This window comes from Rhinopithecus bieti, unplaced genomic scaffold, assembly GCF_001698545.2.
Source record: "Rhinopithecus bieti isolate Rb0 unplaced genomic scaffold, ASM169854v2 scaffold_5, whole genome shotgun sequence".
Classification (NCBI taxonomy): domain Eukaryota; kingdom Metazoa; phylum Chordata; class Mammalia; order Primates; family Cercopithecidae; genus Rhinopithecus; species Rhinopithecus bieti.
The window spans coordinates 147,962-172,832 of NW_016802964.1; the positions used below are offsets into that span (position 1 = coordinate 147,962).

Consider the following 24,871-nt stretch of genomic DNA (forward strand, 5'->3'; position numbering starts at 1 on the left):
AAAATGACTAACGACAGGGAGTGTAAACAGTGTTGATATGCTAATATCTCTCCTTTGATCTCTTTGGATGTGGGCTTGTACACTAAAATTCATGGACCTTGGATTGTAGGAAGTGCCTGTGAAATTCTAGAAAAGGTACCAATTCATGTTCTTTTTTCTAATATCAAGCATTTCAGTCATTGAGCTATTTGCCCTTCATTTCACTGAAATTACTACCTCATTCTTTCATGTCTACGAGGACTCCTTCCATGGACAACTTAGAGTGTGTGGAATTAGATTTTATCATCCACATTCCAAGTTTCTAAAGAAAGCTGTTTTTTCTATAGTTTGATGGAAAAAAACAGCCAACTAGATTGGACGAATAAAGATTGGATATAGCATATTCTTGATAATTATTTGTCTGCTTTAATACTTTCTTTTTCTAAACCAAATAAACAGAACCAAATAAAGAGTACTGCAAAAACTGTGGAGAGAGAAGAGAGAGAAGCCAGAGCGCTGTGCTCACCTATGTCCTCTCCGCTGCACTTCGGCTCCTGTATCCTCCCCACCTAAAAAGTGCTGCTGTTCTCCTTCCCCATCCACGGGCCAGGCGAGACTACTGGCAGCTCACTTGTCTCAGCACTGGAGCTGGGAGCACCCAGCACATATTTGTGAGACACACACGGTGCTGGACACTGGCTGATACAGGTCAGCGAAAAAAAATCCAGACGTAGGCCTGTGCTCCTGGAGCTTTGAGACTAGCAGAGAAGAAAATTAAACAAGTGTCTGCAGTAAAGTAGGATGACTGCTACAAAATGGTAATAAGGCTAGTCTGGAAGTCAGACTCTAAAAGGTGTGCAGGAATATTCTTCCTTGACAAATAAGAACTGAGGAAAGAGATTGGGTCATCTATACATGTCTGGCAACTCCTTTCTTCCCTAGTTTTCTAATTGGTGAATTTAGGATGATAAAATCATCTCTTGTGGCCAGGAGTGGTGGCTCATGCTTGTAATCCAAGCGCTTTGGGAAGCCGAGGCAGGCAGATCACTTGAGGTCAGGAGTTTGAGACCAGCCTGGCCAACGTGTGAAACCCCATCTTTATTAAAAATACAAAAATTAGGCAGGCACGGTGGTGCATGCCTGTAGTCCCAGCTGCTTGGGAGGCTGAGGCAGGAGAATCGCTTGAGGCAGAGGTCGCAGCAAGCCGAGATCACGCCACTGCACTCTGGCCTGGGAGACAGTGCAAGACTCCATCTCAAAACAAACAAACAAACGAACAAACAAAAAACCATCCCTCTCATAAAGTTATTGTGAAAATTAAATGGGACGATACAAGGCATGGTGAATGGTCAATATAGTTTTGGTGTTGTTATGCCAATCAGAGGGCACCTGGCCTGATCCAGAGAGTACCCTAGAAAACATTATTTCTACGCTCAGTCCCGAGGCAGGGAAGTGAATTCATTGTGGGAATATTACTCTGCTCGAGCTGCCACAACAAAATGTCACAGACTAGACGGCTTAAGATTTTTTTTTTTCTCACAGTTCTGGAAATTAAAAGTCTAAGATCAAGGTACTGACAGCGTTGGTTTCTCCTGAGGCTTCTCTCCTTGGCTCATAGATGGCTGTCTTCCCCCCACATTCTCACTTGGTCTTCCCTCTGTCCTAATCTTCTCTTCATGTAAGAACATCAGTACAGGATACTAGATTAGGCTCTATTTTCACTTAACTAACTGTTTAAAGGCCCTATCTCTAAATATAGTCACATTCTGAGATACAGGGGATTAGACCTCAACATATAAATTCTGGGGGAACACAGTTCATTTCATAACAACGGGGGAGACACAGCAGACTATTTCTAACAGAAGGAATATCATGCGTGAATTGAAAGAGGATGTGTAGCATGTTGAAGGGGAAACTGAATGACATTACATCCTTTTGCAGTATAGACTGAAAAAGGGAAACAGCAAAATTTGAAGCTAGAGAGGGAAGTGGCGGCAAATCAGGCCATGTAAGGCCTTATAAGGTGGTATAAAATATTAAGCAGTTCAGGTTACCCTAAGGGAAATGAAAACCATTATAGAATTTCAAGCAGTGTGTGTGTGTGTGTGTGTGTGTGTGGCATGGTTGAACTTGTAGTTTAGAAAAATCACTGTCTGCATTATAAGAAACTTTTGGAGCGGGATGTGCACCTGGGAGGCATCTGAAGTAAGACAAGCCAGAAAGGCCGAGAGCTTGAGTCATTCCATGGAGATGAAAGAAAATGACACACACTGGAAAGCTAATCAATGGGGTGATTGGTAGAGGGAAGGAGAAAAGGAGAATGATTCCTATGCTACCAGCAAATGGGTAGATAATGGTGAGCAGAGATGGCAAAGTAAAAACTGGACCTCTTGAAATTAAGAAACCTGTGGAACTGCCTGTAGACCACTGGCTATTGATGGAAACTATCCTCACCTTCTACCCTTCTTAAACCTTTCCCATATAACCACAGAGTGTGCCAACAACTCTATATTATCATACATCTTCTTACAAATAAGGAAGCTCAGCCTTAATGAGATAACATAACTTGGCCAAAGGCTCACAGCTACAAAATGGCAAAGCTAAAAGAGGAATTGAGTCTTCCTAATTGCAGAGCCCAAGTTGAAAACCACTATTCAGGAAGAAGGCTGGGCTGAAGGTACATATCTGGAGGTCATTCAGTCATTAACAATGCTTGGCTTGTTGGCTTTACTTCCCCATTTCCTCACTGACCACTGGCCTTTCCTGAATCTGATCCTTGGTCCTCATCCACACCTGCTAACAGATTATAATATGGCTGGGCGGCTGATGGTCCAAGCCTAGGGCCTAGGAGCTTAGATGCATGCTGTGGGTTAAGCAGTGGCAATGTCTGCCTCCATCAATACTGTTTCCTTCACTTAACACCGTGGACTAGACTCCAAGATCTGTGAGATATGTGTGCATACAAGCAGCCTCTCCAACTTGTATTTGGGTGAATATCCAAGACCCAAGCTGAGGAACCAAAATTCCATGTTTACTAATGCACATGCCTTTAAAAACATTTTAATGTAATATACATGTAGAAAACAGAACCATAAGTGGATCACCTGATGAGTTTTCACAGACAGAATACACCTATGAAATGTCACTGAAATCAAGAAAAGAAGAGTAACTCAGGAGCTCGCCCCATGTCCCTTGCACTCACTACCCGCCCCTGCCCTCACCCCCACCCCATCTCTAGGATGCTACTAACCTTACTTCTGATACCCCCAATTAGTGTTGCTTTTGTACACTATATAAACGGAATTGTATAATATATATGCTGTTTTGTGTATGTTTACATGCATTTTAAAGACTGAATTTAACTTGGAAAAATAAAAAAGGTTGTTGTATACAGAGACCTAAGTATAATCCCACAATCTCATCTTCCCATATTCTAAGGACCCCTGATACAGATATACACAACTTCTACATTTGCATTCTGAATTACACCCAGGTAAAATCAGTAACATGAAAAGAATCCAGGAAAGTACAAGGCCCATTCTGGTGATTCGTCCTCTTGAAGAGATTGAGTCACTGACCCAGAGTAACTGTAACAAATCCCTTCTTATGAATTAAAGATCAGAATGTAAAGTAATAGTAACGGTGATGGAGGTTTTAAAGGGAAAGCTCTATTGCAATAGCTAAATTGAGATAATAATTTGGATAATAATACATTTGACATCAATGCTAATTATTGCTTTATCAAAGCAATCCATTTTCTTAGTGAGAAATCTTTTACCTTGCTAAGGAACTAAAAGTTTCTGTACAAAGTGTTTTGAATGTGTTGTAAAACAACAGAATCGTCAGTAAAATAAACTTTTCTGCTAGTTTAAAATTCTTTAAAATAATTCATGGAAGTCATGCATTTAAATTTCATTGTTTTACTGTATGTTCATTATACTATACTGTATACTTTTACAATGTACTTGCTGAATTCTGAGTCTGTTTCTTACCTGGATCTAAGAGTTTCTTGGTGTGCTGGTGATTGTAGTCTTGTTTTTAGGATAAGAGGATCTTGACTTTGAGAGTTCTCTTACAAATTATACGTCTTTTGCTTTCAATCACAGCATCAGAAACTTACAATTTTTTTACTTGGAAAATGAAAATAATCCTATTTGCAAATTTACTGTCACCCAACTTTCAAAGTGGCCCAATGTTTCTCAAGCGGAAAAAAAACTATCTGTTCACTGCAATTCTCCAAAACATGTAGTTTGTGCGTGTGTGTGTTTGAACTTACATAGGCAGGCATAGTTAGGATATAATTCCATGGCAGAGAAGATTCACATCATTATTTTAGCACATTGAATTCTTTGTTTGAACTCCTGCTGCGAATGTTTTGATCACAAGTTTCTCCTAAAATTCCTGATTACAGTTTGATGTCCCTCGCCAGGAAAATAGCCCAACAATTAGCACAGCCCTTCTTGTTGAATCAAACAAGGTTCTGATACCGATCTAAATGAATTGCCTTCTGAAAAAGAAATCAACCACCTGTGACCACAGTTTTTCAACCCAGTGGGAAGCGGTGACTTGGGGGTGAAATTTAAAGTCAGGTTATTCTTTAGCAGGGGAACTTTGCTGCTGGGTATAAGAGCCTAGTTTCTCTGTTATTCTTTCATAGTTTTTCAAGATAAGATAGGAATCTGAAAGTGCTCCAATTTTAGCTACTATTTACTTTTTGTTTCTGCTATTGTAATTTCCATATAGATAACGTTGTAGATTTCAACTTCTTCACTCATTTAATACTGATGTTCCATAAGCATATCCAGCGTATTTTGAGTTCTTAAACCTATTAGTTGCAGGGCTCAAGCTCTGAATATACATTTTAAAATGAACCAACCATATTTTATGCGGCATAACTCTGACTAAAACTAGTAGCATTTAAAAACAAATTAGAGAACCACCAAAATGAAGGTCAGTCCCTGTAACTTTATATACTACAGAAAAGATATGAAATAATACAAACTAGATCTAAACATAGGCTTTTATTCATCATTAATAGAATGTTCTAAGTGAAAAGTAGAAGTTCCTTATTCATTTCTAGGCTTGCCTTTTTTGATTAAATTTTACTTTTCGAAAAGCCTAGGTTTTTTCCAAATGTTCCTACCAACTCTTTAATAAAACATTCTGAAATTTGAGTAACTGCGTCTAAAAGGATTTGAGATTAAGCACTAAATCCCCAGCTGCCAGTATATCTGAATTTGCCTCCTTTCAAATTATATGTAAGGTATCATCAGTGAAATAATGCCGATAAGAAACCACAGTAAGCATCTAAAAAGAAAAGCCCACTCCACACATACTAAGTATTAAATTTAAATTGATTTTAACCAACGATTTTATTCAAACTTCATTTTACTGTGTCATATGTGTATTAAGTATGATTTTAAAGCTCATTAATAAAATCTATTTAATGGAGCAACAAGTTCCATATTATTTCAGAACAAATCTAAAGCAGTACCATGTCATTACCTGACTCTTATAATAAATAAATCACTATTTCCTGATTTGCCTTTGATCTTCCCTAATTGAAGACGATTCTCATTTATCTGAGATAATAAATGAATAGATAGAAGAAAAATCATAAATACCATAAAACCTTATTTTCAGGTCTGTCTACCTACAAATGTTTAACTAGACCAAGCAGCTAGGAGGAAAACTGGACAATTTGTATTTCTCACCCTTTCCCTTCAGGTTTTCTGGTGCAATGTTAAAAGACAAGTAAGCGTCTGGGCGAAGTGGCTCAGGCCTGTAATCCCAGCACTTTGGAAGGCCGAGGTGGGCGGATCACCTGAGGTCAGGAGTTCGAGACCAGCCTGGCTAACATGGAGAAACCCCATCTCTACTAAAATTACAAAAATTAGCTGGGCATAGGGGTGTGTGCTTGTAATCCCAGCTACTCGGGAGACTGAGGCTGGAGAATCATTTGAACTTGGGAGGCAGAGGTTGCAGTGAGCCGAGATCATGCCACTGTACTCCAGCCTGGGTGATGGAGTGAGACATTATTTCAAAAAAAAAAAGACAAGCAAGCACCAGACTCCAGAGCAGAAGCTACACCCTAAACCAAAGCAAAAAAGGACAATCTTAGTTATGCTTTATGGCTTTTAACAAGTTCCCCAGCCCCTCACCCATTGCTCATCTGACGGTTTTATTATAGTATGTTCACCACAGGAATGTCTCACTCGGATTATCTGAAATAATATTGCTAGCAAACCTACAACTCCATGCAGTGACATAGGTCAAAAGAAGAATTCCTCAGGCATCAGTTTGTTTCTCAAACCCTTCGCCAATAAACTTGGGAAATAGCTATTTAATACAGTACAAAAAAGAACTTAGTGGTACTTGGAAAATGGCCCTCAGAGTCAAAAATTTATAGCTCGGCTTAGGAATGCTGAGGCCCAGTCTCAGGGAAACCATGCTACTAAGTCTTTTGACTGGGCAGATAATCTAAGGGCAGAGCTCATTTATCTTCTGGGACAGTGCTGTGTGAGCTTGATCCATACTCCTGCTTGTGTGCCTTGAACAACTAACTCTGTGTTCAATGCTTTATTCTACTGGATGCTGGAAAGACCTTTGACTCCACCAGGTTTTTAAAGAATTTACCAAAGTTGCTGAAAACATTGGATATTTGGTCTGTTTCTGTGTCTTTGATATCACAGGTCCCATTAACTTTGCAATGATAGAGAGGAGGACATAGGGAGAAAGAGATCACAAAATTTTGGAAACATATATACACTTGTCACTGCTTAATTATTAATTCAATAGGATAGGTAAGCTAGAACATTGATCACGACTTCAAATGCTCCTTTTACCAAATCTGTATGGATTTTATTTCTCTAAAAAAGTAACATCATAATGACTGTAAAATCCTGGTTTTGTATTAATCATTGGTATGTTCCTAGAATTCCTACTTCAGATACATTCCTCTCAATATGTAAAGCTGGTCAAGCTTCTGTTCTCATTTATCTCTGCCTCTGACCCATCTTTCTAGAGACATTTTGCTTCTTTTGCTTTATTTCATCTACTTCCCTTCTTGCTTTAAACACTGCCCTATCCCCTATTTTCCTACATATCTCTACAAATGTCTAATAGGGTTTTCTCCTGTTTTCCAAACTTCACCATGTGAAATAATGGCTTATTCCACTAAGCAGTTTCCATGTTTCCAAAAAATACTGCTACTTGCCATTTGCGATAACTATTAAGTAGGTCATATTCTTTGCAAAGGGTTAGAAAGAATATTTTCTTGATTTTCTAAGTAATGCTTTTCATTGTCAAGACCCAAGTGTGAGGGTTAATATTAAGTGTCAACTTGATTGGATTGAACGATGCAAAGTATTTTTCCTGGTGTGTCTGTGAGGGTGTTGCCAAAGGAGATTAATGTTTGAGTCAGTGGACTGGGAGAGGCAGACCCACCCTCAATATGGGTGGACACCATCCAATCAACTGCCCACGCAGCTAGAATAAAGCAGGCAGAAGAAGGTGGGAGCAGTGGACTTGCAGGGTCTTGTGGTCTTCATCTTTCTCCCATGCTGGATGCTTCCTGCCCTTGAACGTTAGATTCCAAGTTCTTTGACTTTTGGACTCTTGGACTTACACCAATGGCTCTCAGCCTTTGGTCACAGATTGAAGGCTGCACTGTCGGCTTCCCTACTTTTGAGATTTTGGGCTCAGACAGAGCCACTACTGCCTTCCTTGCTCCTTGTGGTACTTCACCTTGTGATCGTGTGAGTCAATTCTCCTTAATAAACTCCCTTTCATAAATACATATATCCTATTAGTTCTGTCCTTCTAGAAAACTCTGACTATACACCAAATAATGAACATTTTTTCAATTTAAATTAATCTTTCAGTTTTGATTAAATCATCATGATCAATAATTTGGATATTAAGAAATCAACCTCTACATTTATTAGGTTTGGAAGATCCCCTTTCTATGTGGTATCTTATTCTTCTAACATAAGCTAAAGTAGAAAGGATATTTTCTGATATGTTATTTCTGTGAGAGTTACTTTCCTTACTCAATTTGGAATTTTTAACACCTTAAAGTAATGGAGATGGAGTAGGAAGAGAGGGAAGGGAAAGAGGACAGGAAATGATAATTCAAAGGACTGTGCAAAAAAAGAACAGGACACCCTGATAATATAATAAAAGAATAGTTGGTTCCTCCATAGATCTATGTTGCAGTCGTCGTTCTGAGGTCTTTAATTAATGTCTTTAATTCTCAGAATAAATCTGTGAGATTAATACTGTTACTATCCCCAGGGAGGAAACTGAGCCCCGGAGGCTAAATAACCTGCCCAAGTTCCCACAGTCAGTAGAAGAGCCTGGATCCCAATCCAACAGTCTGGCTCCAAGGACTCCTACCCTTCCCCATAGATCTGTTTCTTCCAAAACTAACAGAGTTGATTATTTCAATACTGATGAGGCTGAAAGTGAAATAACAGTGACTTATAACCAAAATGCCCTGATTCTTTTGTGATTCTATATATGAACCAAAATATTTGAGACCTATATATTGATTTAATTGAAATTTTTGGTGTTTATTGATATAAAAGAAATTGCTCAAATGCTCGTCAGCGATGACACTCATTAGAAAACATAGAAAACCACATTTTATGATATTTGGACTCAGGTATAAGATGACCACATGTTCTGGTTTGCTCAGAAAATCCCAGGTTATACCTGCTGCCCAGGCATAATTGCTAACTAAGTTCACTCTCAAAGTTGTCTCATTTTGAATAATAAAATATACAGTTGTCTTACTGAGGCACAACCAGTGCAACTGGCACAAGTCAATTTAATAATTTAAATAATTACTGGTTTTTATATGGTTTTAATAACTCTGATGCTTTCATTTCCTCATCCTAAAATCAATTGTTCTTACCATCATGAGCTTGACAATGCTTTTCCCCGTTTTTCCTTTTTCTGCCTCTTCCTGCCTTTAAACACTTCATTTCCCTCTAGTCTTTTTGCCAAATCACTGCCTCTCCTGCTTCAGTGCCTTCTAGCCTATTATAGCGACCCTAATGGCATTTATATCCTTAAGGATTCCATTGTCACTTTCTGGAAAGGAGCCACTACTCAACTTCACTCTCTCACACTGTCTTTCCCATATTGTCTTTCACTCATCACTCGCCTTAGGAGATCTAGGCTTTTTCCATATCACATTAAAATTCTTCCAAAAATGTACTTTCTTTTTTTCCTTTGAGACAGAGTCTCACTCTGTCACCCAGGCTGGAGTGCAGTGGCGCGATCTCGGCTCACTGCAGCCTCCACCTCCTGGGTTCAGGTGATTCTCGTGCCTCAGTTCCCCAAGTAGCTGGGATTACAGACGTGTACCACCACACCTGGCTAATTTTTTTGTATTTTTGGTAGAGACGAGGTTTCACCATGTTGGCCAGGCTGGTCTTGAACTCCTGACCTCAGGTGATCCACCCGCCTTGGCCTCCCAAAATGCTGGGATTACAGGCATGACCCACTACTCCCAGCCAATTTACTTTCTTTTAGTCCCCTTACAGAAACCCCCTGACCTCCTTACCCTTGGATCAAATTCATTTATTCACGCAGACATACAGTCTACTTGGGAAACTTAGCTGGCAAATTCAGGTTCCCAGCTCCAGGGCTTCATTTCACAATATTACTTCTGAAGATCCTTGGGAACTTGACCTGCAGAAAGAACGGAGAAAATTCCTGTCCTATCTCTGCAGAAGAACAGTTTACATATGCCTTGAAGCATTAAGTTTTATTACTTTACCCTTATCTCACTCCACCAAATTAGGGATGCTGGAGGGCACAGTTGGTCCCTAGTTTTGAAAAGTTGCTCCAGGCCATCGGTGAATGAGTATCAGGGAGACAACTGCCAACTCTATCCTACTCAGTGACTTGAGAATTTTGCCAATGTTCCCTTTCTTAGCCAGCATGGATTCTTAAAATCTTAGTATTTAAATTTATCCTGCTTATGATACCCAGTACAGAACTGTATTCGCTTCCCTTCTCCTGGTACAATTTAGCAGCATTAAATGGCCCTATTTATCCAAATACAGTTTAATCTCCTGATGATAATGACATATCATTAATGGGTTTGCTGTAATAGTTGTTGGGTTTGTGGTACCTTTTGGGAGAAACCGCAGTAAGGACTGAAGATCACATTTAATAAAAAGAAATAAGTATCACTAAAGATTCAAGGAAAGTAATTAGCTTCAGAGTCACGTGGCCAAAAATAAATTCTATATTCCACTCTACGATAATGTTTTAAACGGTCACTCTTCCTATGTGTACCTTCTTCTTTCATGCAAATGGTCGTATTTGAGATAAGTAGACATCAAGAACAAATGAAATCATTGCAGAGATCAACTGTATAATATATTTTTGAGCTATTGATGTAATACTGAAGAACTAATGTGCTAGCGTAGACCAGAATTTGAGCAAATCCTAGTCACAAAAAGTGACCGTGGTTCTGTGTGTCAGCTTTACAATTAGATTCCTTTAAGAATTTCAGCAACCTCTTCTGTCTCTTACGGGCAGAGGCCATATTTACTAAGACAAAAATTGGTATGCTAGGGGTAAAATGTTTGAAGATGAAACACTACTAGAGAATCAGAACATGCAGTAGCTACGCCTCTGGAAGACCATCAGAACTCAAACTTTAAAAACAGCAGCAAAAATAAGATGCCTCAACCAATTCAATCTAATTTCTCCAAATATTATCTTTTCATTTAATTTGGAAAATACCCACTTTACTAAGAATAATCTTTAAACATCAATCTCAAATCTAACATGATGTGAGGTTGTATATATTACGTTCTTCAAAGTGTGGTCTGCATTTATAGAACAAACTGAAACTTTCTTGTATACTACAGAGTAAATCATAAGATTGTATTAACTCTGTGAATCACACATACAGATAGCAGACAAAGAAGAAAAAATATAGTTGATCTCAATTTGGTCTCATAAAAACACAGTATCTGTTCTTATTGTCACTTCACATTTGATAAAATAGAAATACCCCCCAAAAATTTAAAGACTAATTTGAAGAAATTTCTTTTTAGACGAGCAGTGGCACTCATTTCAAACTAATTTTCCTACTTTAAGCTTCTACAATTACAATATTGTCCTGAAAATAAGTAGACATTATTTAATAGTCTCTTTCAAGGACTCTTCCCTTAAAAAAATACAAAATAAATCCATTGGTACCATTTCAAACTGGGCCCCTAAATATTACAAATCCCTTTATTCTCTCCCTCTTTGCAAATTACATCTAGTTTAGACCCAGAATCACTCAACTAAGCAACATTTCTGTAAGATACAAAAGCCTGTGATTTATTAGGAAAAGCTTGAGGGTCTATTAATACTTCATTAAAACCCCTATGTAGTATTTATAGCAACAACAGAAGAAAAAAAAGTATTGTCAATTAGTGGATCAAAAACGAAGGCAAATAAAATGCTTATGAACATATAAAGCAAAAACATAAACCCATGACTTGGTGCAACGATACTAGCTTAATTTCTTAGAAGCCCAACTTCTGCATTCCTGAACTGTGACCAGGGATGGTCAGGGAGTGCCGAGAGGGACAAAGGGCCTCACTGTCACTGGTCCATGCTCTTAAGCTGAGAGGAGGAAAAGCCTGCTGTGTCACACAGCACTCCCAGGCAAGAACTGACTTTGAGCCCAAGAGAAGCCTCCAGAGCCCATTTCACAGCATTCCTTAGACATGGCCTTCCTCACGCAGAGGCTGAGGTGGATTTAGCACTTTGTGGTTTTGCTGCAACTGGAATCTTTGTTATTCTGCATGAGGTTTGCACTGAAGACACAGTTGACCTCAAATGTAGACACAAAAAGATTGTGAGAGACAAAGTTAAAGAAAGAGAACCAAGAAAAAGCTCGTAAGAAATTTTAAAGTGAAGCACTAGACGTTTATTGACTCGTGACGACAGTGGTGCAATCAGAACAGGCAGGAAGCTCTGCTTTGCTTCACTGCTTGGATTTGGGTCTGAGTTCCCAACAATTTATAATAATGCTCACATTCTGTTGAAACAGCTCCAGAAGTTGTGCTTATTGAACTCAATAGTGGAAAGAATTCCATTCGGCCCTATTCGTGGCTTTTCTCTGAGAGTCGCAATGAGGATTAATAAAAAACACGGCTTAGTAGGAACCTTATTAGTCTACCAAGGGTGAAGGGCACTGGCCAATTTGTAAAGGGAGCTAAATTTAAATTTTTTTTTTTTTTTTTTTTTGAGACAGAGTCTTGCTCTGTCGCCCAGGCTGGAGTGCAGTGGCCGGATCTCGGCTCACTGCAAGCTCCGCCTCCCGGGTTCACGCCATTCTCCTGCCTCAGCCTCCCGAGTAGCTGGGACTACAGGCGCCCGCCACCTCGCCCGGCTAGTTTTTTGTATTTTTTAGTAGAGACGGGGTTTCACCGTGTTAGCCAGGATGGTCTCAATCTCCTGACCTCGTGATCCACCCGTCCCAAAGTGCTGGGATTACAGGCTTGAGCAACCGCGCCCGGCCACTAAATTTAAATTCTTACTATAATCTAATGTCAATTAAGTGCATATAATAAAGAATGACCACCTTGAAAATTAATCTATTTAATAGTTAAAATATAATCAAATTACTCTGTTCTACAAATGTAGCTTCCTTCCCTTTCTAATTAAACATTATTATATGAATTTCAATTTCCCAGATGCCTAGAATTTTTTTTTTTAAGTTTTGTAAGCAAGGCTTCAACAATGGAAGGTACTTTGCTATTTCTTATAATAGAAAAATTGGCTTCTTGTCTTAGCAATCACCAATTATGTTTATAACCCTAGGAAATTTCGAGGACAGAAAATCAAGCTAAAATCAGAAAAGAAAATTTTACAGCAAATGTTATGGCCTACACAATTACAAAGAGACAGCACTATTTTATTTTGTGATCTATGACGCTGCTAGCGGGGAGCAACTGCTATTGCTGGGGCTGGCAGCTCTCTCTAGGGGCGGACACCCCCAAAGAGAACCAGTTTGTATGTGCTCATCAGTGGGACAATATTTTCTTCTTGTTGACGCAAATGGCACAGAGAATTTTGCCTTTCTATACTCCAACTCCAATAATATCAATTTCCATGTATATTGCTCATGGCCATCATTTTCCAGTCTTTAAAATTATGTTTTCTGATCCCTTCTAAATCATCCTAAGTCACTGAGCCCTAAACTAGAAGCTGCACTCTAACAAGAGATAAATTATTAATACCTCCAAGAAGAGCGATGGCCTCACAATGAGGTCATGGAAACTCCAATTTCACAGTTGAAAAACAAAAGCATTTCCTTTCTCTTTCACCTCTTGGGAATTTTTTTTTTTCTTTACAAGAGATAAAATCTGACAAAGTGAAAATATTAGGAGCTGGCTATATGGAACCTGACCTAGATTAACATTTCTCTGTGTTTCTTTGGTATATCATTTTCTATGTCTCACTGTAAAATGTAAAAAATTGTCTTCTCTGAAAAATTTTAAGCAGTCAGTTATTTTGTTTTTCAATTTAAAAAAATCATACATTGCCTCCCTCTCTCTATTCCATAAATATTTCTAGGGCATGTTGCTGGGTACTGAAATCAGAAAGATAAACCCTGACTTCTGCTCTTAGGGAAACTGCAGTCCAGTGCAGGGGTAGGGGTCAGCTACAGAGGAGTAGCATCATTAACTACCTTTGGAAATAAAAAATTTATGACTGCAACCGGCCCAGGGTTCACTGGTAGCATAAAGGAAATAATCTAGACCCAGATTGGAAGAAAACAGGAAAAAGTACTAAGGAAGGCTTTAGATTATGTTAAGTGCTATGTTTTAAATATGTCCCTTAAATTTTATGTGATGAAAAGTTAATCACCAAATTCATATGTTGGTGATATTTGGAGGTAGAGCCTTTGAAAGGTAATTAGGATTAGGTAAGGTAATCAGGGTGGGCCTCCACGATGGGACTGTGGCTTCATAAGAAGAAGAGAGACCTGAGCTGGCACACTCTTTCCCTCTCACCACGTGATGTCCTCCATGTTGTGACACAGCACAAAGGCCCTGGCCATATGCAGCACCAAGCACTTGGACTTCCCAGCCTCTAGACCCAGGAGCTAAACAAACTTATTTTCTTTATACAGTATCCAGTCTTTGATACTCTTTCATAGAAACAGAAAACAGACTAAGAGAGTAACATATGACCCAATCCCCGAGGACTATAGTACTTACCAGGTGAAGACTGGGAAAGAGGCTCCTCAGGCAAAGAAGTAGGATGTATAGAAAGGGAACACCGTGTGATGGCTAAGAGGCATGAGCTGTATTGTGGAATGTATATTTTACCACAATTTTTAAAAAGCAACAGCAGCAGCATGGGTTTTGGGCTGACATTATCATACTTCACTTGGGTCAGTTGGTTACTCTGTATCTCAGTTTCTAAATCTGTAAAATTAGAAGCAAAAAAATACCTACCTCATAGGAGCAAACCCTAGGGGCTTTAATACATGTCAAGCATTTGGAATAGTGCTTGCTTTATAGGAAGCACTCAGTAGATGTTAGCAATTAATACCATGCATGCAGACCCAGAGACACACGAGAGCAGGCACCCAGTAAGGCATGGGAATTTAAGTTGCCTTCTCCAAAAGGAAAAGTCTAATAGACAGAAGGAAGGAACCCAGAAAAGAAAACTGACTGGGAGATCATCACAAATGCCATTTTGAATATATCCCTTTTTCCTTCTTGGAATCTTCACTGAACTTTAAATGTGCACTGAGGGTATATTTTTGAAGCTACCTACACTATACTACCTGAGAATAACCTGTCAGTGAAAATTAATTACATCCTAATTTTTAATTTTAAAATAGAACACTCATTTTCATTAAAATACTCCCTTTCAAAGGGCAGACTGATTATATTACTACTCTAAATATGTCATCTATACCAAGGCCTGAGAAAGAGTACAATCTTGAATCTATGGATGCTAAGCATTCCCCCAAAATCTGTTTTTGGATACATATAAGCTATCTCTCACTCTGTGGACAGAGTGATGCTATTCTCTAATGCCACATATTATATGGGAAGGAATGGCAAGAATATAATGTGAAAAAGCATGATGATGAGATCTTCCCATTTAAAAAAATGGCAGAGAAATGTTAGAACATTGGAGACTTGAGTTGATTAACATCTCAGCTTCTTCATTTGCAAAATAAGGCTACATGTTTTCTACGGGTCCTTGGGGCTCAAATGTCCTATAAACTGATTGCTGGGAGGCTATATGCAATCAAAGCAGACTATAAAACCCTGGGTAAAGGAAAATATCTCTCCAGTCCAGCATTTTGTCAGACAGTACTGCCAAGGAATATCTGTAGGAGAGAGAGTAATATCTGGCCTTTACATTTCTAACTTTCCTATAAACATATGCTACTGATTTGCTACCTATAACTTTGGCTAGCCTTTCTTGAATTTCGATTTTTAGTATACTATGGCCTACTGAATGGATAATATGTAACAAGTGATCAGATCACTTGTTTGCACCGATTGACTTTTAGCTCAAACATTTTTGTCTAATGTTACGATTTTGACTTTTAGCTCAAACATTTTTGTCTAATGTTATGATTATATTGGTCAGGGATGTGCTAGCAGCTTTATCCCCAACCTCAGAATGAGGATAAACAAATACGCATAAACATATTGCATCCATAAACATTTACATAAACAAATATGTTTTGCCTCCATCTTGGCACAAAGGAGTAGGAACTGATCGTCTCCTGCGCAGATCACACAGCCACATGGGAAAGCAAGGAAGGCACCAGAAACACAGAGCAAACTCCCATTTAGGAAATGGGCCACAAATTGTGGGCGTGAGGGTCAAAAAAAGGATTAATTTCCCTTGTCTTCCTATTAGTCAACAATTTGTATAATTTCCAGTAAACATGTGGGAAATACTGAAAGGCTTCGGCTTCCTCTATACCTTCCTTGAGAAATGACTACAAGGCAGTAACTTCTTGGACCCTGACCTTGTTAAATGTTGATTACCAACATTTTTCACTTCTGAGAACAGAAACATCCTATTCATATGGTATTTTCTGGTATGCCCAGAGTCCTCCCAGCCTCTGCTCCACCAGCTTTCTCACATCAGCCAGAAACATCCAAGCCACAGAAGTTGCCCCTCATGGCAGTGCTGCCCAGAAGTGTCCTGATTCAAGAAGACAACACAGACAGCAGCTTCCAACACAGCAGTCACTCGAGCCAGGCCCTATGTTAGCCATGTGCTATTTTTATATTGAACTTGCCCTATACTTGTTCAAAGCTAATCTCCAGGTACTAGAGAAACACTCTTAATACTGTGAGAGCTCTCTCCAGGTATATAATATAGCCATGGTATCTACAAATGTAAAGATACCCTGAATGTAAAATTTCCCCAAAATAGGTACTGACGCAGTAACTGGTTTGTTGAATTGAATATTTGCTGACTTAGGTTGAATCTTGTTTGGGAATGTGGAGATTTCTATTCTAGGGGTAGTGTCATCCCAGGAAGGCAGACAATCTCTAACTAGATCTCCTTCACCACTTTCAAAGCAAACAAGGGTGCATTCCACAGCACCAGTGACCTTGAGCTTAAATGCAGCTGACCAGATTTGAGATGGCCTCCAAAATATGCTCTGTTATTAGTAATATTTTTGCATTCCCATAATTACCAAAATGCCTAAGGCAGGCCAGTGTTTCATTAGTGTCAAGTGAAAGCCTTCCCCCTCTACTTGCCCCATGTGCCTCTGGTGCACAACACTGGATACCCAGCTGGGTCATCCAACCACAAGCCAAGGTAAACACAGAAAGTATGAGTCATTGGGGGTAAGAGTTATGTATGTCTCTACTAAATGTGAAGTCTGAATACTGGCACTCTGGCTGAACCACTATGATTCCAGCATATGTTTATGATTAGTAGCTATTAAATCAGCTACTTCCAATGTGTAAAGTAGTTTCTAGCAGTTATTTGGGTATTTTTTGTGGGGGGAAGCATGAACTCTTCAAGAGCGCTAAAAGAATTTTTTGCTTGAGTCTGATTCTTTCCAGATTAATGCTTTAACAGTAAATTCACTATTTTGATTACTTCAATAGACTATATGGCATCTATAGAGTTGAAGACAATCTCCCAAAGTGAGGCACTTTTATTAACTTATTTTAATTGCTTTGGCTGAAACAACTGACATTTCTTTGACAAGTGGTCTGTTGAGCCAATCTCATCCCATAAATTAAATCCTGCCAAACATACCTACAAAAACTATTGCTACTTTGCTTGCCGATCCCTAAATACATCCAACCTGAATTACTGACTCCCTCTCCCTATCCTCTACCTTCATCTATAGACCAATATACACACATCACAGCATATCCACATGCCCAACTCAAATATCATGTCCTCTGTGAAGCAAACCCTGTTTCCTCTTTAGAGGATACAATACTAAACAAGAAATGGTTCCCAGTTCGCCTGGGCTCCAGTATCAGCTCCTCAAGCACAGAAACTCTGTCTTGATTAGCTTTGCTCTTTCTTGATGCCTTCGAGAAGATACTTGATGAATGTTTGCTAAAAGAAATCAAAAGAAAGAATAAATGGATGAATGAACTGAATATCAGAGAATCTAGAGGTCTCTATTTTCTCAGTTACAATTATTTATTATTCATTCATCACACATATATAATTTTAAAACTGACTTGGACAAAGTGTTCAATATACAGTGCTGTTTTTTTTTCATTAATTAATCTGCTTGTTAAATGTATAACTCTCATCCTTTCTTGGCTGACCCCTGGTTAAGTTTTCAGAACACTACCACCTGAATTCCTATATCCGTTTCTCTCTCTGTCGCTTTTATTCCTTTAAAATGCATGAGCTAAGACAATTTCTCCAAATGTCAACATGATACTATATTTGAGGTAACATGACTTATATCCATCAGAAACTGTTGAAGACTGAATTGTCTGGACTCTTCACTGATTCCTTGTGACCTTGAAAAGTTACTACTCTGAGATTCAGTGTCCTCACTTAAAAACGAGATTGTAACAGGTGCAACCCCAGGTTCCTTTCAGCTTTCTGTATTCTGGAAAACTAATTATCCGTATTTTGCTAGGATAGGCTTGCTACACAAGCCTCATGAGTAGGCGGAGCAGAAAGCTATCTAAAGCTACGTAAAGGAGTCGGATACTATTATGGCCCACAGGCCAAATCCAGGCTACTACCTGTTTCTCTAAATAAAGTTTTATCAGAACACAATCAACTCTCTTGGTTCATGTAATGTTTATAGTTGCTTTTTCGATAACAACAGTGGAGTTCCCACAGAGAAAATATAACCAGTGAAGCCCCAAATACTGACCCTTTGCAGAAAAACTGTGCCACCCCTGGTCTAAATGATGTGCACCGAGGTGTGTGACTTCCTGCCTAAAGAACATTCCGTTCCCTGAATGAGACCTGGAGTCTCACTATTAGAGGTTTAAAGAAATGTATATATGCTTTGGGAAGGTAAAACACCTTAAATGCTAAGACTGTTTCTTGCTAGAACAAAATGATCTCTTCGTGCAGCACTACAGGGAAAACAGAAGGGCTCCAGGAAGCCAAAGTAAATTGATCAGGCACAAAAATAAACTTGCTTACATCCCAATCTTGGCTGGGTCTACAATGGAGAAATGAGTCTCCAGATGCAGTGTCCTGGGAATAGAATCTTGAGTTCAGTTTTCTCACAGTGTGATGGGTTTTACTCTAAACCTGCTTCCTTGCCCAGCCCCTCTTAACCCAACAGCCAATAGCTGCCAGACAGCAGGATGACAGTCAGGTACAATAACAGGATAAAACCACCAAACGGTCTGTACACATTACTGGCACTTTCAGACTCCGATGAAATGATGTGTCTGAACGTCAGAAACTATTATGACGAGCAAAGGAGCCAGACACAAATCATACATTCTGTGATGCTCCATTTAGATGGCTTCCGCGAACAGGCAATGCTAATCTGTGGTGATAGAAGTCAGAAACGGGTTGCCTGGAAGGAGTAATTGAAGGAACAAAGTGCATGAAGAAAATGTCTGGAGTGAGGGAGATGTTATGTATCTTGTTTTGGATGGTAGTTACATGGGTCAAAAATCATGGAACTAAATATTTAACAGTGCACTTTACGGTAGAGGAAGTATACCTCGATTTTTAAACTAACTATTATCACCAAATAAAGCATTTATTTTTATTTGTTTGTGGGTATGGCTTCAGAAACCCTGGAGGTCTTTAGATTCATGACCATTATATAATTTTCCCTCCATGGTAATGGATAAGAAGATGAAGTGAAGATAGAAAGGTGAAGAAGGGGAAAGAAAGGTGAAAAGTGTTCCTTGGTGCAGGGAAATTCCCGTCAAGCCTCTAAGCCCATTTCCTTCCCAGGCACGTTCTTGCAACATGTCATCAGATATCAGTTTTAGGACCTAGCATGTCAGAGGACACTCAAAAGCAGAAAATGAGGGAAAAAAGTGAAATAGATTTTTCCTCTTAAAAAGTATGTGTGGGCCGGGCGCGGTGGCTCAAGCCTGTAATCCCAGCACTTTGGGAGGCCGAGACGGGTGGATCACGAGGTCAGGAGATCGAGACCATCCTGGCTAACACGGTGAAACCCCATCTCTACTAAAAAATACAAAAACTAGCCGGGTGAGGTGGTGGGCGCCTGTAGTCCCAGCTACTCGGGAGGCTGAGGCAGGAGAATGGCGTAAACCCGCCACTGCGGGAGGCGCAGCTTGCAGTGAGCTGAGATCTGGCCACTGCACTCCAGCCTGGGCGACAGAGCAAGACTCCGTCTCAAAAAAAAAAAAAAAAAAGTATGTGTGTGTGTTTTGTTGAATTATTAAAAACACAAGGAAAATATTCAACAGTATGCTCCCATGTTTCTTGGACGTCTCCACTTTAGTTTAAATTCTATTAAATTTTTCTAATTTTGTGCCAAAATAAAGTATTTTAATTAAATGAAATATAAACATAGTTAAATTAAATGTAATTAAGCTAAGTATAAATGAAATTATTAAACTAGCACATAAAATATATCTTTCAAAAAAGAAGTTATTAGTGAATAGTCTCTTTAATTTTGAAAAAAATAAATAAAATAAGGTGCCATAGCATTTTTAAACACTCCCTAACATTCCTATTAATTGAGTTGTCAATTCACAATCATCTGAAAAACAAAAATCAGTTCGGCTTACTGGACAGGCTATATTTTTCAAAGAAAATCTTAAACACAAGCATCTTATTAATATATTATCTGGACTTAGGTAGCTTAGTTGAAATAAACCAAGCGCCACTTTGAGTAATGGAATGTACTAAATTAGATAACAATTTCATGCTACTGTACAGACAGCAAAAGTACCTGAGAGATCAATTAAATAAGTACAGTTCAATGAGAGGGGAGAAAGGTGTTATCATAAAATTAGCAGAGGTCTAAAACTGTGTTTTAGTTAAAAACCTAGGATTGTCTAATTACCCTCACTTCCAACTTATTAAAAAACAGAATTTAAGCGTGAGAAAAGATCCTTGAGGTCAACTAATGGAACTCCTTCATAATACAAATGAAGAAATTGGGTATGTCACTGAGTACAGTCTGACCCTAATCATTTTACTCAAAGTGCACATTAAATGGTCTCTACTCTCCCTCCCTCATCTCATATTTCATGGTATCAGCAATACCAGCATCTGTGGTTACATGCTGCAACGCCTCTTCCTTACGCTGGTTCTTCGGCCAAAAACACTCTTCCAACTCTTAAAATCCCCCCGTACTAACTCATGCTCATTCTTTAGACTTAATTGAGCTATCGACTCCTCCAAGAAGTGTTCCTTAACCCCTCTCTCACCAAACTGAGCCCTAAATGTTAGTTATATCTTCTCCCCTTTCCTAGAGTATCTTATGCATTTTTTTTCAATCATTCATTCATTGAACCATTCACATACTGAGTGTCAATTCTGGGCCAGTAGGCTAAAATGCTAAGGATACAGAGTTAAGAGACAGTTTCTGTCCTCAAGGAGTGGAACTTTGGATGCAGCAGAAATTGATCATGAACACACTTCTCACTTAAGGACCAGCTATTAAACATTTTGTAGCCCCAGCATCCAATATCACATATGGCATAGAGAGGTTCAATAAATATTTGTTCAATTTCACTTTTTATTGCAAGAATCAGAGCTTAATTTCTTCTTGTTTTAATGAGTGAAATGATTCAAGTAAAATTTAATCTTTTAAAACAACGAGGGATGTATTTACTTTCTATTAATTATCTATCCATGCTGCACTCAGTTTTATGTATGAAGCTATTATTGTTTACAATTGTTGCCAGTTTGATTTTTTATTATTCTTATTTCTATAGCATATTATCAATAGTATATATGATTCTATGAATAAAGGTTAATTTAGTGTATTTTCTCTCTCAGGGAAGACTTTGTAAAGGAAGAGATGTTCAGATTTTGGAAGACTTCCCCGGCAGCTTCCAACAAAGGAGAAATCACATTTCCACACTTTAGCCTCCACAGTTAACCATTTGTTAAGACTCTAGTAAGTGCCAGGCCCTCTGATGAGGGAGAGGGAAACGTAGTTAAGGATCCAGTAATGAAGAAAATAGACAATATTCTTGTTCAAGAAATGTTTCCATATTATTTTGAGGCTAAGAATAAAGTTTTATCCTATATGCAAAAATGTATTATCAAAGGATTTTAAGTAAGAAAAGAAAGGGATTTTTAAGTCCTGCATTTTAGCAATGCTAGATTTCTTTCTTGACTTTTATCAGAATTTTAGTTTTTTGGGGTACATTTGTTAAAGTTCTCCTCTTCAGTCTCCCTCTTCTCTCTCTTCCTTCTTACAAGCTAAGCTTTCGGAAGGAATCATATCTACTTTCTGCCTATATTTTCTTATCTCACAATCACTCTTCAACCTGCAGCAAAGTGGCTTCCACCTCTACAACTCTATTAAACCCACAATAGCAAAGATCATCACTGATACCCCCACTACTTAATCTGGTGGCTGATTTTCTTTACCATATTGGTCATTTAGCTACTTTTGATGTGGCTGTCTGATCATTCTGAGCCTGCTGCCTTTGCTTCTGGAAAGCTCTCATCCTGTTGGGTCTCCATTACAGGCTCCCAAGCCCTGCCCTTCCCTAGCTGGCATTACTCAAGTTTCTATCCTTGTTCCACTGCCATCTCTATAGAGACTTTACCCTCTTCTGCCAGATCTCATCCAAGCTCAGTTTTAACTATCCCTGAAATGCTCAAGTCTCCCATGAATAAATAGCTTAGAACTTTCAGCCTTGATCTCCCTCCTAGGCTTCCAACTTGTACAGCCACCTGTCTGCTGAGCATATACACTTAATTATCCCACAAGAACCTAAAGGTTGAAATTTCACATGTCAAACTCATTGTCTGCCCATCCACAATCTGCTCATCCACCACAATTCCCAACTTCAGTACCTAACACTCCCAGACAGAAAACCAAGTCATGGCCGGGCGAGATGGCTCACGCCTGTAATCCCTGCACAAAGGCCGAGGCGGGTGGATCACCTGAGGTCAGGAGTTCGAGGCCAGCCTGGCCAACGTGATGAAACCTGTCTCTACTAAAAATACAAAAAAAGTTATCCGGGCATGGTGGTGGGTGCCTGTAATCCTAGTTACTCATGAGGCTGAGGCAGGAGAATCACTTGAACCCAGTAAGTTGAGGTTGCAGTGAGCCAAGATTACACCACTGAACTCCAGCCTGGGAAAAAAGAGCAAAACACTCCATCTTAAAAAAAAAAAAAAGAAAAGAAAAAGAAAAAAAGAAAACTAAGTTATGTGTTCCTAGCTCTCAGCATGCATTTAATCACCAAATCATACCAACTTCTTTGCTTGTTTTCCCCGTGGAATCCTTCAGCCTCTTTCATCCATATTGCCACAACTCTAGCCGAGGCCTTCATCAGCTTTACTTAAGCTACTTCATTACCCTTCTAAACCATTTCTCCAGCTCTCTGTGGTTTATTTGAAAACCATCTTTTATACTCTAGAGGAAGAAAGCGATTGGGTGATCCTGGAAAAGAATAAAAGCAAAGAGCTACAAGATTACAGTTTTGATTTTATGGATTTTGATCCAAATAGCTTTCAAACCAGATTAAAATACTAATGAGCCAAACTGGATGTGGGCAGGGTTGGGGGTAGGGGAGTAAGAGACAAAAGCAAGAATAACCTAGAGTAAGATTTGGCTAAATGACGAATTCCTGTTTAAGATACACTTTAAAAGCCCGCTAAATGGCAAAGCACTTCCATGAACTCTAAAGAGAACTGGTGCTATTTTTTTTCTTAACTCCCACAGTAAGAACTTTTTTATCATCTGGATTAGAGGAGTATCATGTTTGTTTAGGATTGGTATAATCGAAATCAGCTTCACTTGGGCTTCTTATAAGCAATGACTCATGTTATTTTAGCTGGTGTGGGATCATTGCCTCACGAAGGATGACACAGCCTTAGACATGCAGATCCTGGCCTGCTTTTTTCAATTCCATGCCTCCAGCAGCTGGAAGAGGTGGGAGTCCTCCAGCCTGCAGCTTTCTGCAACTCAGCACAATTCAGATTTTATGAAAACAGTTGCCGAGTCGACCTTGTAATCACAAGAGCCTTATAAATGAGGAGGGAAAGGAGTTCAGTTGTGGTAAGTGAAAAATCACAGGGCCAGGCATCCTCTGTTTTTCAAAACAGAATCTGTGGAAACTTACAGTCAGCTCTTTCCCTCATTAATTGTTTACTCTATTGAGGTCAGTAATTTTTTTGCTTTTAAGATGACAATGAAGTATCACAGCAAATACGTTTTCAAGACTCTCCAACTTACATTCACTAAGATAATGTGCACGGGTGGTTGTAACAGTGTTTGCAAGGAAGCTAAGGAATGCCATTCTCATAATCGACACCACCTTTTCTCTAGCTCCATACCCAGTCAGGGAGCCAGTTCTCCCCTCCTCCATGTTTTCCTTGCTGTTGGCCTGCCTGCTTCCCCGAACCCAGGAGACTATGCTGTAGGCCTGTGCGAATGCTATGGTGATGGGAAGCAGGTGGTTGAACCTGGCTGGACAGGTTGGTAATTCCCTATGAGGCTCTAGGCAAGACACTTTTCCATACTTTGCTTTCCAGTTGTAGCACAGACATTGTTCCTGGCTGTCCTTACTCATGACTGGTCTTCATGAAACTTAGTTCTCCTTAGCAACATACTCTGAACTCCCTAGCTGGTTAAAAATAATGAGAAGACACTCCCAAAGACATGGCAGTTAGCAGAAAAGCCCAGACTACTATTTATTGTATCATGAAAATGATTGTCCTATCTCTGTAGTTCTGGTGTCCTAAGAACTAAAGTTTATTAAAACGAATAGCTTGAAAAATTAACACAAGGGCCCAGAGACTGAGGGCCATTATGATTCTGATCTTGCAGAGGATTCAGGTCCAGACTAAAATGGGCCTAGGATTCGTTTTCTAAATGGAAATATCTGAGGCTCTTCTGAGGTTGGCATCATCCACGTCTCCAAGGTCAATGATGGACAAGGGCAGTACTCGGGCTTACAGGAGACTAGGGATGGCTCAGGAGTCTGAGTTTCCACAGCCTACATTTTTGAGCAAGATTTAGAACAGAACAGTCATCTCTACAGTGATCATTGTCTAGGACCTGACTTGATCCCCCGGTTGCCTTCAACTCGGACAAGGTGAAAACTTGACTGAAAATTGGGAGAGAATAGAGGAAGAACTCATTAATTCTCATGAAGTGTTGTTTCTCAATGTTCATTAAGAATTCTTTCGGTAGGGCCGGGCAAGGTGGCTCATGCCTGTAATCGTAGCACTTTGGGAGGCCAAGGTG

The 24,871-nt window shown here is 39.3% G+C and overlaps 1 protein-coding gene across 5 annotated transcripts in view; it reads right to left on the minus strand.

The window, feature by feature from the left end:
* Window positions 1-24,871, minus strand: part of ARHGAP28 (Rho GTPase activating protein 28) — a 176,165-nt gene that overhangs the window by 140,703 nt on the left and 10,591 nt on the right. Inside the window, exon 2 of one of the 5 annotated variants that reach the window (XM_017866820.1) lies at window positions 9,551-9,678. The exons of the other annotated variants lie outside the window; for them this stretch is intronic. Coding sequence (XP_017722309.1) covers window positions 9,551-9,567 — 17 coding nt within the window. The 5' untranslated portion in view covers window positions 9,568-9,678. The remainder of the gene's footprint in view (window positions 1-9,550; window positions 9,679-24,871) is intronic. 5 annotated transcript variants of the gene reach the window in all.